A 15499-nucleotide genomic window follows, 5' to 3' on the forward strand; every position below is an offset into this window, starting at 1 on the left:
TGGGCCAATGGGGATGCACGCCCTTGACCTTGATCATTTTCACCATATATGGCTATAATTGAAGGATGGATCAGGTTGGCTTTAAGTTTGACGGGGGCGATTTGATTTTAGTCATTTGATTGAGGTATTGAAATTAACCACGCACGTTGACCTCACTTGGCATACCGCCTATCTATGTAACGCTGACAAATATTAGCATTCATTCATTGTCCCACAATTACGTGATTGAACTAAACATGCATATGCACTTTATGACTCCGGCCATCTCATTGACGGGAAAGGAAAAGTACTACATTATTACATTCGGAGAGGATGGGGGCAATGACGTAGATAGTATCCCCTAACGTGACTAGTGAAAAAGGCATGCCATTCGATTCAAGAATAAAAAAGCCGAGGGAAGCAAGTCTTCAGAACAAAAAGTTTCCTCTGTGAAGACAAATGTTTGGCCTCTTTCTCCCGGGGTTGTGTGCATACAGAGATCCGAGAATCGCGTTTTATGTGTGACCGCACGGAGGGTTGGACAAATTGAAGGAGCAACAGGAGGCGGCAGAGACGCTTTCCAGAAGAAGCAAGGGGAGAGAGAGAGGGAAGGAGAGAAAGGGAGAGAGGGAGACTATCTCACTCTCCCAGTCGTAGTCGCACCCGGATCGCATACAGCGTCTCTCTCGACACTGCAATAGGTACGTGATGCTTACCGAACTTTTACGCACACAAATCGAGAATACAGCAACAGGCTTGAGTACTTTAGAACGTTTGGAGGTGATGTTTAACACTTTAGAATGTTTGGGTCAACACATTTTACGTACTTTGAGGCGCTGTTGAATAGATGGGGAGTTTGAATCATTTTTTGTAAGCTTATTACATTTATTCTCCAAAATTGAAGAAAAACCTATCCGTTCTTGAAATATGTATTAATTTCGTTTTTCCTCAGTCTGACTGTGGAAATGTTAGATAGCCTTCGCACATTTTAACGTTGTAATATTTATTTTTTTCCACAGCAGGACAATGTCTAGTAACGCGACTTTAGCCTTACTCATCTATGGAATCATAATGCACTACAGTGTCTACTGCTCACCTCTCGGGCTTAACTATCCTAACCTTAGGTAGGTACCTGTTCACCCCTCCTTCAACTGAGCATCTCTGCATGTAAAGGATTAGTAAACTGAACATTGGCAAACGCATTGTATCTGCTGCTGAGCGCCCGGGACGAGCACAGCAGTTTATCAGTTATACCTGCAACCACATAGGTATATAGTTAATGCTACACACTTTTTTTTTCGTTCAATCAATGTGTGTATAATTTTTATTTCGTTTATATCTAAATTAATACGCATTATTTGTTTTTACATTTTCAGAGCATCTTATTAATTTGGGTATAAAATGAATGCCATAGCCTACATTGGAAGATACTGTTAAATGTGTTTTATTTTCAGTGTGAATATGCTGCAATGTTTTGTTATGAGGGGCTTTAGAGCACTTGGAATCATATCACTGGAACAGGGCATATTAGCAGCTATTGGTAGATCAAGCGTCTGATACAGAACTGTAGCTCTGCGTGCAGACGCGTCCCATGGGAATGACAGAGAGGCGTAATTTTCTGAGGAATGAGGCAAACGAAGGAGCCACTAATTCACAGAATAACAAAATCAATTTATTGTGATTCTCTTAACTAAGAAGTCATAATCTTCATAATTTTATTTTAGAATGACAACTCTACATTTTCTTTTTGAGCTCAGGTTATGATATTTCATTCACAATGGAAAATATTTTAAATTAAACGTTTTTATCTTCCTATTTCCGATGGGGTGGGGTTTGGTTGCCTTTTGAGGGCTACAGCCCATGCTTCCACTAAATTTGTTCTGTAAACTGATGTAGCCAAATTAGGATTGGCCGATAGAAATTACAATTATTTAGAATTTAAGCAGATACATGTTAGCTATTGTCTCAAACATGTATAAAATATAGGCTACAATCTAAAAATACATTAGTCATTTATTTCAGTGTTTATTTTCAGAATTGGTTTAGTCATGTTAATGCATGATCAAAAAGCATATAACATTCAAATGCATTTCCGATTTCAGACTTGAAAATGAGGTTTATGACGAGGATGGGAATTCGTTACCGGACTTGGCTTTTGACAGTGATCAAATTGCTATAAGAAGTCCCCCGTCGGTGGCTGACGATTTGTACACTTTATACTACCCACCGGAGAAAAGGTGACTACTATTCTCAACCTATTGTTTGTAATGTTGTTGACGTTCATGCTAGACATTTCATTATTTGGGCTCGTATTTCTGTTCTTCTGTTATATGTTGTGTGTTAGTAACTGTACTGTCAATAATCACATTTTGTTGTAGAACCTTTTGGGGGGGGGGGGGGGGGTTCGGTGGTACTGATACCTTGGTATTCCAACGAAGCTGATCGGAAAGCTTTTGTGGTATAATGTAGTGGAAAGTAGGCTATTTACTTGGCAAATTTAAACATAACGAAACACTTTTAATCTCAACTGGCCATTTCCAAAGTCATAAAAGTAACTATTCACTATTTAAGCTCACATTTTGGAAAACGGCTCATATGACGAGTTGGATTTGGTATAGGCTACATTAATGTTGCCACTTAACGCTGGGTGTGTGTTGAGTGTGGTCATTTATTGTTTGGCGTTTTATCATCCCAGAACGGAAAGGCATGCAGACGGAATGTTTAATAAAGCCTACAGGAAAGCGCTGGGTCAGTTATCAGCAAGGAAATATCTCCATTCTCTGATGGCAAAGCGTGTAGGGTAAGGACATCTTCTTGGTTGTCGTCTCTTATTTTGTGATCCAAGTTATTTTTGGTGTTCGTTTTTCTTTTAACTCTGATATTCATTCTGTTTCGTTTAATTTCCCCGTGTGTCTGTGTGTGGTCTTCCCACCTGAATTTGACGCCTTTACGCGCAGAGTAGACTGACTTGATAAAATCTTCAAGAGTGCAAATCCGGGTGCGGCATTAGATCGAATCGGTAAATCTCAGTGCTGATATTGTCTCTTTAAGGAGCAAAGCACATGATACACGTGGCTGAATACATTTACTTTTCATTATGAATAATTAATGTGGTGGATTAGTCCCAAGGGTTGAAGATAAATATAGGCTTCAATTACTCCCTACAATATATATCCTCAACCAGCCAGCCTAACCATGATGATATCGAAATAATCAACCCTCCGGAATATATTTTTAAAAGCCTAAGTTTAACTCAGAACTGTGCAGCGCATCCTACAGGCTACAGTCCCTCCGAGGCAGGGTAAACGTCTCCTAACAGAGAGAACTCTTCTACTCTTCCCCCTTTCTAGTGGCGGGAGCACCATGGAAGACGACTCGGAGCCCCTGTCAAAGCGACATTCGGATGGGATCTTCACAGATAGCTACAGCCGCTACCGAAAGCAAATGGCAGTCAAGAAATACCTGGCGGCAGTCCTTGGGAAAAGGTATAGACAGAGATATAGAAACAAAGGACGCCGGCTAGCGTATTTGTAGCGTTGCTAACCCAAACTACCATGTGTGTACAGCCCAGATCATTTTGAGATAACTGAACAATCAATCAGTGGATCGCTCTTGTGTTCTTTAAACATGTATTTATGTATGAAGTAAAGCCATTAAAATGAATATTTTGATAATAATATTGTTTTTCTTTTGTACTTTAGCACTTGAGAACGCACAGATCTACTTTATGGACCAATCTTTTTGTTCAACCTAAATATAGCCTATATTTATTTATTTTTTAGACCTACTTATAAAATAAGATTAAATTATGAGCAAATGATCAATATGCTCTTTACCCTGTCTTTTAAACATTTAAATATATGAATGTGAGGAAAAATAAATAGTTTAAAAGACAATGTATTGAATGTTAATTTTTGGCATCTGAAATTAAGAGATTAGTGTCTTTATTTACAACAGCCCTGAAGACTTAGGTTTTCACCATATTCTACAAGACATAGACTTTGATGCCCTCCCGGATGGGGATGAGTTTGAGGCTATTTTGGGAGACTGGCTGAAACAGTTCTCTCCCGAATTTCCGGTGAGTTCCAGGCTCTTTCCCAAGGCCTTGTCTTGAGGGATGTCTCCTGTCTCTCCCTCTTTCTCACCGTTAACGTAAACCTGTGATCTTACACTCCAAATACTTTATACAACCCAATCGCCTCTTTCCTCATTTGTGCTCCTGTCTTTCTAGAGATACTGTATCTACTATATTCACACCTATATAATGCATGTCAAGCATGCATGTACAGAATATGTATGAACGTGAATATAGATGCATAGATATGTTATACACATAACGTGTGTTGATATACTGTATATATTTTTAAATTCCCCATAAATATCCTATCAGAGGCTGTAGGATAATAATGTCATGTCAAACAGTATTATAAAGAAATGAATTATTTTGACCAACACAGACATGACCCAACTGGCTTTAGAAGCCTTACATATGGTGGTAATCCAGCCACTAAAGTGAAATGCTTGTTAGAATGACCCTTTGACCCCTATATGACCCCGATATAAGATGAGGACCAGAGTGCTTTTGAGCTTTTTCTTTTCTTCCGGTTGTTCTTCTTCAGTGTTAAACGAAAATAAGCTTACACTTTTGAACTTTGTGCAAAGTATCTATCTTGTGTTCCTCTCTAGTGCTATCCGTGTGTTTGAAAAGCTCTTGAAAACCTGGAATGCTGTTAAAGGTTTTCCATATGTCTCTTCTCGCCACATAAGAAGTATCATGAACATAGAATAACCTAGAATGTTAGCAGACTCGAAATAAAGAAAAAAATTCAGACCGTTTCGACTAACATGATACTTTTTATATGGCTTCATTTAATTTCACAAATGTTGTTGTTTTTTTCATGAGGAACATTGCAGAGGTAATCTGAAGACGTATGTGTTGCACCTTCCTGGTTGCTCTACTGTGCTTCCCCTCTATTGTCATGTGAACCAATGTAAAGCTAGACTGCATGATTAAAGTAATTGCACTAGCCACAAAATCTGTGCAAACTACTGCAATTGGCTGGTTTTGTTTGCTCACTGATTGACGTATCTACATATCTGTGTTTTCTGGATGTTGTTTTGTTTTTGTTCTTCCCCAACATTACTGCACAACGTGTGATTGAACGTCTGACCCCTGTCCTCTGTCGAGGAAACTCGGATGACTGTACTGCAGAGGAGAAGCTCTTAGAGTCTTGTCATGTTGTCCTTTTAGTCTCTTCTCAATGGGACTTGAGGCAAGATTTTGTTACATTCCAAATGTAATATATGCCAAAAACAATTCTTGAATGATCGTTGTTTTGAATGACCTATCCTGGCAGCCCAAGCACAGTAAAATTTCTACCTAATCAACAGTAAGATAAAGCCTTAAACATAATGAACCGTGCCTGTACTATTCTGAACACCACCAATCCCAAACTTGCTCCTCAGTTTACTTGCCTCTTTGCTGTTGACGTAAATGATCACAAGAAGAGTAGCAGAGAACCTGTTGAGTGCTAGATAGACGCAAGTATGAGAGGAGTGGGAAGAAGGGAGAGGAGAACAAAGCGAAAGAGGGAGAGTCCATGACCAATCAATTTGAAAGAGCAAAACAGTGATTTTGTTTTGGCTTTAAAAGGGAGTTACCCGGCGAAGTTTGCCACACTTCATTAGAAGAACCTGGCCTCTCTTCTCACTTGTACCCATCAGTGACATATAGACAATGGTTACTCGGACAGAACAAGCCACACTTCTAACTAGAAGCATGATTGGGCTAGCTACGTCTGTAATAGCCATCCTGGGTTTTGGCAGCATAAAAAAAAAAAAATAGCTAATAAGATCATGAAAAATGTTGCTTCTGAATCCCCACAGTATACTTCCCCTTCCTGGCCCAGACACCTCATCAGCCCACTTGCCTAAAAAGCAAGGAGATCTAACTCCAATAACCACCAGGCAGATTCTACAGACACTGTAGGTTAGGTTTGAGCTTTGTGACACTGAGCAGTAGGACAAAGTTCTTCGATCTGTGCCTGTGTGTATGAAATCAATCTTTCTTTTAATTCTGCATTCCCCTCCAGGCTTTGTGACGCAGGATGCAGCTTGCGGCTGTGGTGCCTTGCTTCGACTTTAAAATCGCCACGAATCACAGATGGCTATTTAGTAGCCCTACAATGCTGCACATCATCAGCTTACATTTCACCCTTTGGTTATTGTTTTTGTGTTGCGCAGACATTTGATTGGATCTTTAGTGCCATTAGGTGTAGTCTCCGAGCACTCTTGCTCGTGATCATTTCTTTTGGCGGTTGTTTTAGAGCACATAGACTTAGATAATTGTGATAGATAGTTGCCAACATGATTGCCCTCTCTCCATAATGTGTATCATTTTGAAAGCGCCAACAGCCTTACTAAACGTGAAGATTAAACTTAACCTATATTTATTGTGTAGAAAATTGATATTAGAGAGTACTATTATAATGAAGTAAAAAAAAATGGCGAACCCGCAAGGGTCAAGTCTATCAATGTTTAAAAAAAAAGAAAAAAAAAAGGTGTTGTAAGATTTGTATGAATAAATTTTTGTAAACAACACAATTTCGTCTAATCTTTGAAACACATAACACTAGAAGTAGTTCTCCCGAGCACATAGGTGAGGATGCTAGTACAGATAACTCTGCAGTACAATTTCTATACAACAATACACGATAATTGTTAGCCAATCTTAGTCCCACTCCACATATTATAGTGCAGCCGTCTGATAGGTGTGCTTGTTCACTAACCCATCATACCAAAATGCCTAAAGAGAGACAGATTACAGAGGAGGAGAGGACTAAATGAAAGAATAGACACCTAATGGGTATCACAGCATTAAATAGGAGTCTAAATAATTATCTTAAACAAACAAAAACAACAATTGGATATAGAAGGAACTAAGGATGTCCATAACTACATTCTTCAAAAAAAAACAGTGTTAAACATGCCATGTTGTGCTGCTAGAAGTATAAAACATAATTTCCCTTGCTGAGTGTGGATGCCTTACTAAACAAATAAACAAATTACAGTGAATAGTACATCTGCAATAAATGAACATTTAAGGTGCTCAGAGATACCACTACCCATATGAATCATGGGTATGAGGATGAAAAAGCCAGACTGCTGCCTCTGCCCTGGTTTCCCAGAATCAGAGAACACTAAATAGCTCTTTGGTGTGAATTCTGTGAAACCCTGACACTTCACTTGCCCGTGTGTCCATACCCCCATATCCCCAGACCCCCTTGGGATGGCACCAGTGGAGGGTCAGACATGGGAGGGATCACCCGATCACTACCACCCACAGCTGTCCTGCTGTACCCAGCATCCGACTAGGACGTCACGGATGAAGAACTCGGACCATGGTGGTATCTCTAAAAAGCCTATAGTATATACCATACCTCCCATTCTTAATGACACATTCTTTACTCTCGTAGCGAAGGAAAAGGAACATTGCCACTACCTCCCTCTTCAACCAAGGTGCACAAATTGAGGAGAAAACTGAAGTAAAAGAGAACATTTTGCATCATTACAAACATAGCAAAACACCAAATAAACTCAACATGCAAAACAGTCAACAAAAAAGTTACATCCAATACACATGAAAATGTATGCAAACACATGGCATACTACATAGCCAATCCAACAAGTGTCTGTAGCTACTGAGGTGGCTCGAAGCTGGAAACTACATCCAAAGCAGTCAATATTACCGTACACAACACTAATCAATAACGTCACGTTGCTCCATATCTTAGTGTGAGGATATGGATGAATCGGACATACACTATATATAAAAAAGTATGTGGACACCCCTTAAAATTAGTGGATTTGACTTTTTCAGCCACACCAGTTGCTGACAGGTATGTAAAATCGAGCACACAGCCATGCAATCTCCATAGACAAACATTGGCAGTAGAATGGCCTTACTGAAGAGCTCAGTGACATTCAACGTGGCACCGTCATAGGATGACACCTTTCCAACAAGTCAGTTCGTCAAATATCTGCCCTGCTAGAGCTTCCGCGGTAAACTGTAAGTGCTGTTACTGTGAAGTGGAAGCGTCTAGGAGCAGCAACGGCTCAACCGCTAAGTGGTAGGCCACACAAGTTCACAGAACGGGACCACCGAGTGCTGAAGCAGGTAGTGAGTAAAAATCGTCTGTCCTTGAGGCTGTACTGCCTCTGGAAGCAACATCTGCACAAGAACTGTTCGTCGGGAGCTTCATGAATTGGTTTTCAATGGCCGAGCAGCCGAACACAAGCCCAAGATCACCATGCGCAATGCCAAGCGTCGGCTGGAGTGGTGTAAAGCTCGCCGCGATTGGACTCTGGAGCATTGGAAATGCGTTCTCTGGAGTGATGAATCACGCTTCACCATCTGGCAGTCCGACGGACGAATCTAGGTTTGGCTTATGCCGGGAGAACGCTACCTGCCCCAATGCATAGTGCCAAGTTTGGTGGAGGAAGAATAATGGTCTGGGGCCACTACAGCATACAATGAAATTGTAGATGATTCTGTGCTTCCAACTTTGTGGCAACAGTTTGGGGAAGGCCCTTTCCTGTTTCAGCATGACAATGCCCCTGTGCACAAAGCGAGGTCCATACAGAAATAGTTTGTCGAGATCGGTGTGGAGGAACTTGACTGGTCTGCACAGAGCCCTGACCTGAACACCTTTGGGATGAATTGGAACGCCAACTGGGAGCCAGGCCTAATTGCCTAACATCAGTGCCCGACCTCACTAATCCTCTTGTGGCTGAATGGAAGCAAGTCCCCGCAGCAATGTTCCAACATCTAGTGGAAACCCTTCCCAGAAGAGTGGAGGCTGTTATAGCAGTAAAAGGAGGACCAACTCCATATTAATGCCCATGATTTTGAAATTAGGTGTCCACATACTTTTGGTCATGTAGACTATTTACTTAACTGTAAATATGTATTTCAGACACATGACTCACTTCACACACACGTTAAAGCTAGAATCGTTAGGGCTCTATTAAATCCGTATCGTGGAGGTGCAGTGTTACAGCATGACTGAAATTTAAAGGCAATGTTCCCATCTTAGCGGTGACTGCATTCACGGTAAATGCTGTAGATGTCGGCTCAATAAACGCTTCAGCAATACAGATTGAATAGAGCCCTTTGATTTTACATCAAGTTTTGGACTTTTACATTTGTAATATATTTTGATTCTTGAAGAATATAATTTAGAAATGCCTCATGAGCTCAGCTGAACTGCCGTACCCCATCAGAACCCAAAATATAAGCTTGTTTGACTACAATGTTTGTAAACATCGTGAATGTAAACAAACACTGTATAGCCTCAAAACACTTAAAACTATACATTTTATTTCATGGATTGCAGCCATAGCTCTGTCTATGAATCTAAGAGTGGTTACATTTCTCCAGCCCCATCCCTTAGCTTTTTATCAAAACAGGCGCAGGGAGATGCTTTGTTATTGTTTAAATGAAGGATTCTAGCTTTATACCCAGGCAGGCAGGCTCTTAACAGGCTGCTTGTGGGTTGCAGCTTTGTCAAGGGTCCAGTCCCACAATAGCTACAAGAACACCCAGTGCCTCAGTCCCCATAGTAACAAAGCAGAAGACAACAGAAGACAGACCTTCACGTCCATCTTAGAAGTGAAAATGAGCACCACATGATTCGTGTGGAATGAACACGATTTGTTCGAAAAGAGTTGTCACAGGAATCAAGTGCTGTAAAAAAAAAGCACGTACTATGCTGTTTGGACTTATTTTGGTTGATTGCCTTTTTTAGTTTTGTTTCTACACCTGTGTTCTGGGTGAGTTCGGTCGATATGGTTGACTTAGTGCTCAGTGGCGTGGCATTACGATGCCTGAGTGTGTTCCACTGCCGGTGGTGATGTTAATCAGAGTTGGGTCCTGTGTCAGGCCACTGTCTCTGTGCTCTCTGGGGCACCCTGGGTCTGCCCCAGAAGGGGGTGGAGGTGTGAGGTGGTGCCCCTGCTGGGTCGTGCCTCTCAGAGGTGCCTGGAATGCCACCATGAGCCTCCCCAGCCGGACGCCAGCGGAACCTTTTAATGCCTGTCGCGCCGGATTGGAGCTAATGACCTCAAACTGAGCCCCCCCCACATTTTATGTGGCCACCGCAGGGACGGCCAGGGACAGCCAGGGACCTTTCACAGACATCACAGACTCTGCCTACGACCCACCAACCCAGCCCTGCTCCTCCTGCCATTTCTCCCCCACAATGGTTCAATTAAAATGTCATCAGAAGTCAATGGGAGATTGAGGGGTCGTGGTTACAGACAGTCTGCAGGGCATACTGCATAGTAAGGATGTCAGGTTGAGGTTGTCGCGCAAAGCCTCATAAAGCCTGGTGCGTCTTCCCCCTTTCACCCTACATGCGTAATAACCCCCTCCCAGATAGACTTACAGCCTCTGGCTGTACGGCCGCAGCCCCGGACCTCAGTGGAGTGCGGAGAGAGGATGATCAATGGGAGTGATCTGAATCCTCTAGCCCCGTGCCAGACCCCCTCTTAACCCTGCTAACCCAATCAGCCTGTGTTGCCAGGCAACGTTCCACAGTAGGATGCACTAGGGATGCGGTGGAGCTGGGCGGGGCCGTGGTGGCCTTCATAGACATCTGAAGATCCTACTGGATATATTTCACTCAAATGTCTTTTGTCGTTGGACTCGGCGCTGGCCGCGCTCTGTTTTACCAGCTCTGATGGTAGCAGGGAGGGGCTAATGATGAATGGGTTCTCAGGGGCAGAGAGAGGTAGTGCCAGATCCTAACAACACACACACACACACACACACACACACACACACACACACACACACACACACACACACACACACACACACACACACACACACACACACACACACACCACGGAGCCTCAGTGTCATATCCTAGTAGCCCAATCACACAAAGACACACACAGCTTCACACAACTACAGTATGCAGGCAACCAAAGCCATACACTGCTTCATAAAATGAGACAAGAGCATCAAACCACACACACACACAGGCTCAGACAGGCATAAGATACAGAGATACAGTTACCTTTCTATACCGCCAGCCTGATGTGCAGCCGAAGTGTTTCATATCATTGTGGTTTACTGAAAAATCCATGAAAATATGAATGTCTAGATCAAACTTTTATTATGGCATGGAGTTTGAGATTGTATTTCTTTTTGTTGTCATTTGTCTTTTTTTATTTTACCTGGTGGAGTATACAGTAACATGGTTAAATGGTTAAACAGTGACAGGCATATCACTCTTTTATTCCTAGCCTCCATGTCTCTCCCTCCCCCCACTGTGTTTCTCTCTCCCCCGTCTCTCTGCCTAGCTACCGCTCCCCCTTGCTTGCCCTTTCATATTTAATATTCCTGCTTCCAGCTCTGTAATAGATATATCTAACTGACTCACTTATTGATCTCCAATCAATGTCTGGGTGTGGCCAGAAAACCTGCCTCCAATTACTGAATTCTGTCACAGATTGAGATAGAAAGCTGAAAAGAGATAGAGATAGAAAGATACCAAGAGATAGAGATAGAAAGATACCAAGAGATAGAGATAGAAAGATACAAAGAGATAGAGATAGAAAGATACAAAGAGATAGAGATACCACAGCCAGAGCTAGAGAGCGAGATGAGAGAGAGTGAGATGGGGGTTGAGATCAACAAAGGTCTTTCCTCGCTCTCTACTGCTGTGTTGTTACAATATTGTTGTCATCATGCACTCTGCCTAGCCCCTCTACCCCCCCCCCCCCCGCTCCACACATCTCCGCCCCACCCGAGGAACCCCATGGCCATGTGGAGGCCGGCTGAGTGACAGCTTTCTGGAGGGGAATCCACATGCCACAGCCCTTTCATCAGCAACCTCCCTCTGGGTGCTGCCAGTCTGACTGCTCAACAATGCAGCATGGATGGAAATGTGTTTGGGGAACGTAGAGCTGTGTTTGGCTTACATGAGGTGTTTGTGTTTGCAATGTGTGAGGAGTGGGGGTTGTGTGTGCGTGTGTGTGTGTGTGTAGGGTGTTTTCTTGTGTGTGTGTGTGGGGGGGGAGGCTGTCCTGCATTTCTACACAATTGAACGTGACCCATGGCCCTTCTGACCAGCAAAAATGGACTTAGTCATCAAGCTAGGCAAGATATCATTATTAATGTTTGAGTGATTGATTGATGAATTACCAGACTAGAACAAAGGTTATTAAATAATCAATATTGTGTCGCACCTTGATCTCTTAATAAAAGCAAAGTACAAAGATAGCACTTTTGATGTTTTTTATAAACACTTCCTCTATATAAAACATCATCCAATTTAGCTAGTCAGAGAATATTTCAAGTTTTTGCCATTTACCCAGAAAGTAATCTGTGGGGCCAGGAGAGACAGACAATCATGAATCAGAATTTTTTTCAAAAACCACTGCCAATTTCAGCAAACTGTAGCCAAAATAATCCCAAAACAATGTGAGTGATAGGGGAAAGCTCACCATGTTCAAAAGTTGTGGCCAAATAACCTCTAAGTAACTTCAAACTAAATCTTTGAGTTGATTTGGTCATGCAATTTTGAACATGGTGAGCTTGTCCATTGTTTTTCGGTAACGTTAGCTGAAGTTAAACAACATATCGTTTCGTACCATCAGCCTATGTGCTCAGAACAGGAGTTACATAATCCTTTATCTGAACGAGGAGTTCTTGGCTTAGTCGTTGTGATTTAGGCTGCATTTTGTGATGACCTTGGTCTATCGGGTTTGACAAGGACCTTTATTAGGGCTCTGATCTACCTTTTAGCGATGGTGAAAGCCAGAGGCAGACATGGCTGACGTTTACAATGCTCAAGTACAGTGCATTCTTCTGAATACTTCGTTTTTTTGTGTATTACATTACTGCCCTATTACCAAATGCTTCTTCTAAGATAGTGATAACATGGACCATAGCACTATTTTATTGTCTATTTTAGGACACTTGGGGGTATCTGAAACAACTGTGTAAAAATAATTTGATTAAACTTTTGGATCTGCCTTATAAATAACCCAAAGATATGTCAAATCAGGTAATGCCAATTTTCAGTCTTAATGAAGCATGCTTTGAAGTGGTTAAAACATATCAGACAGGTATTTGGAAGTTTAGAAAGCAGATGGAAGATCACCAGGATCATAGTGTATTTCAGTCATTCTGATCGGTTTTGTCACAGTCGTTTCTAATGAGTCATGTGCGCCTTGTGAATAGTTGTAAACAGAAGACACATATGTGTTCCTGAGAGCCTTAGCTTTCAGGGATGGGGTCTTATTTGGCTAATAGCCCAAATCGTTCAAACGCTAGAGCTAAATTCCTAGCAAGAAAACAAATTCAACATGCCACACTGGCTTTAGAAACCACTGGGGGGGGATGCAATTTCTGAACGTGGGGGGGGGGGAATGACTCCCCCTCCCCGTCCCTAGTGAAAGATGCGCCCGTTTTTGTACGCTTCTGTGCGCGCTTCCTTGCATGTCTGTGTTCTTGGGTGCTGATTGGCTGCTGCGGTCTCAGTCATTTCCAGAGACACAGTAGGCCTTGTTAGTAGTCCTGAGTGAGGAGAAGTGGGTGTGATTATTTTTATTTTTTACATTTATTTCACCTTTATTTAACCTGGTAGGCCAGTTGAGAACAAGTTCTCATTTGCAACTGCGACCTGGCCAAGATAAAGCATAGCAATTCGACACATACAACAACACAGAGTTACACATGGAATAAACAAAATATACAGTCAATAATACAGTAGAACAAAATAAAACAAAAAGTCTATCTACAGTGAGTGCAAATGAGGTAAGTTAAGACAATAAATAGGCCATGGTGGCCTATTAGTAATTACAATATAGCAATTAAACACTGGAATGGTAGATGTGCAGAAGATGAATGTGCAAGTAGAGATACTGGGGTGCAAAGGAGCAAGATAAATAAATAAATAAATAAATAAATAAATACAGTATGGGGATGAGGTAGGTAGATAGATGGGCTGTTTACAGATGGACTATGTACAGGTGCAGTGATCTGTGAGCTGCTCTGACAGCTGGTGCTTAATACTAGTGAGGGAGATATGAGTCTCCAGCTTCAGAGATTTTTGCAGTTCGTTCCAGTCATTGGCAGCAGATAATTGGAAGGAAAGATGACCAAAGGAGGAATTGGCTTTGGGGGTGACCAGTGAGCTATACCTGCTGGAGCGCATGCTATGGGTGGGTGCTGCTATGGTGACTAGTGAGCTGAGATAAGGCGGGGCTTTACCTAGCAGAGACTTGTAGATAACCTGTAGCCAGTGGGTTTGGTGACGAGTATGAAGCGAGGGCCAACCAACGAGAGCGTACAGGTCGCAATGGTGGGTAGTGTATGGGGCTTTGGTGACAAAACGGATGGCACTGTGATAGACTACATCCAGTTTGTTGAGTAGAGTGTTGGAGGCTATTTTATAGATGACATCACCGAAGTCTTGCCACTGAAGTATAGAAACATCACTTTTACATTCATATCTCTATCTGTCTCTCTCCAACTGCCCAACACCTTGAGTCATATTTCTCTTTTTCTCAAGATATCCTGCCTTGTCTTGTCTCTCCATCAATCAGCCTACATCTGACTTTACCACCTAACACTGTTCTCAGAACAGTACCATGTGAACACACTGAAATTAGAGCAGTGGGTCATCATGTCTCTTCTGGGTCCACGGTCAGATCATTATATTATATAATAATATCTTATTATAATAGTATCATTATATCTCTGTTTCTCTCTCTCGCTCTCGCTCTCTCAATTGCATGGACATTTTAGTCATTTAGTAGACGCTGGTGTCCTGAGTGCATATTTTTTTTTATATAGAGAGCAGTGATATGACCCAATTAACATTATCCTCGCTGGTTCGTCATGGCAGCCAGGGTTCATAGGTTAGGGGTAAGGGAACAGGTTCCTGGATTGGGACTGAACCGTATACTCATTACCCAGCTGTCAGCTGCCCCCACATGTCACCTCCTCGCATCATTAGAGACCATGTCCTCTCCGACACCTCTCACAGACACGCACGTATACACATAACCACGCGCACACAAAAAAAACGTGCACACACGAATGCTTGCACACACACTCAAACACACACACACACACACACACACACACACACACAAACAAAAACATTTGCCACCAAGAAGCCATGGAGAGAAGCCCTTCACCTCCACAAGTAGACATTTCGGTCAGTGTGTTCAGAGAAACACACATATATCAAGTTATCCACAGAGTTGTTTGTGTGGGCAACATTCTCAGTTCTGAGCATAACAGCACATGGTCCATGCCACAGATATCTTAGGTAGCAATTTACTGGTGTGCAAAAGTTGGAGAAAAAATAAGTGGGTAAAGGAGAGAAAGCATACCGGAAAACACTTTCAGTTATAAGCCATACAGTTGTGCTGAGGGAAGCTTACTTTTTAAATAAGAGCTCTGCGTGACTTTATTCAATCAAGAAAAAGAAGCCGTTTC

General features: G+C 42.1%; 1 protein-coding gene across 4 annotated transcripts; it reads left to right on the forward strand.

Annotated features, from left to right (window-relative positions):
- The first annotated feature begins 277 nt into the window (after window positions 1-277).
- On the forward strand, window positions 278-6579 carry paca (Glucagon family neuropeptides). 4 transcript variants are annotated; one of them, XM_045710479.1, is made up of 7 exons: window positions 300-680; window positions 999-1103; window positions 2082-2216; window positions 2675-2779; window positions 3330-3464; window positions 3937-4057; window positions 6072-6579. In XM_045710479.1, the coding sequence occupies exons 2-7, from the start codon at window positions 1006-1008 to the stop codon at window positions 6078-6080; spliced, it is 603 nt and encodes a 200-aa protein (XP_045566435.1). In that variant the 5' UTR covers window positions 300-680; window positions 999-1005; the 3' UTR covers window positions 6081-6579. The 4 variants fall into 4 exon arrangements, with proteins under 4 accessions (XP_014036057.1, XP_014036053.1, XP_045566435.1 ...); XM_014180578.2 differs by having other exon boundaries at window positions 294-680; window positions 3937-6579; NM_001139927.1 differs by lacking the exon at window positions 6072-6579 and having other exon boundaries at window positions 401-680; window positions 3330-5034.
- The last annotated feature ends 8920 nt before the right edge of the window (window positions 6580-15499 follow it).

This window comes from Salmo salar, chromosome ssa29, assembly GCF_905237065.1.
Source record: "Salmo salar chromosome ssa29, Ssal_v3.1, whole genome shotgun sequence".
Taxonomy (NCBI): domain Eukaryota; kingdom Metazoa; phylum Chordata; class Actinopteri; order Salmoniformes; family Salmonidae; genus Salmo; species Salmo salar.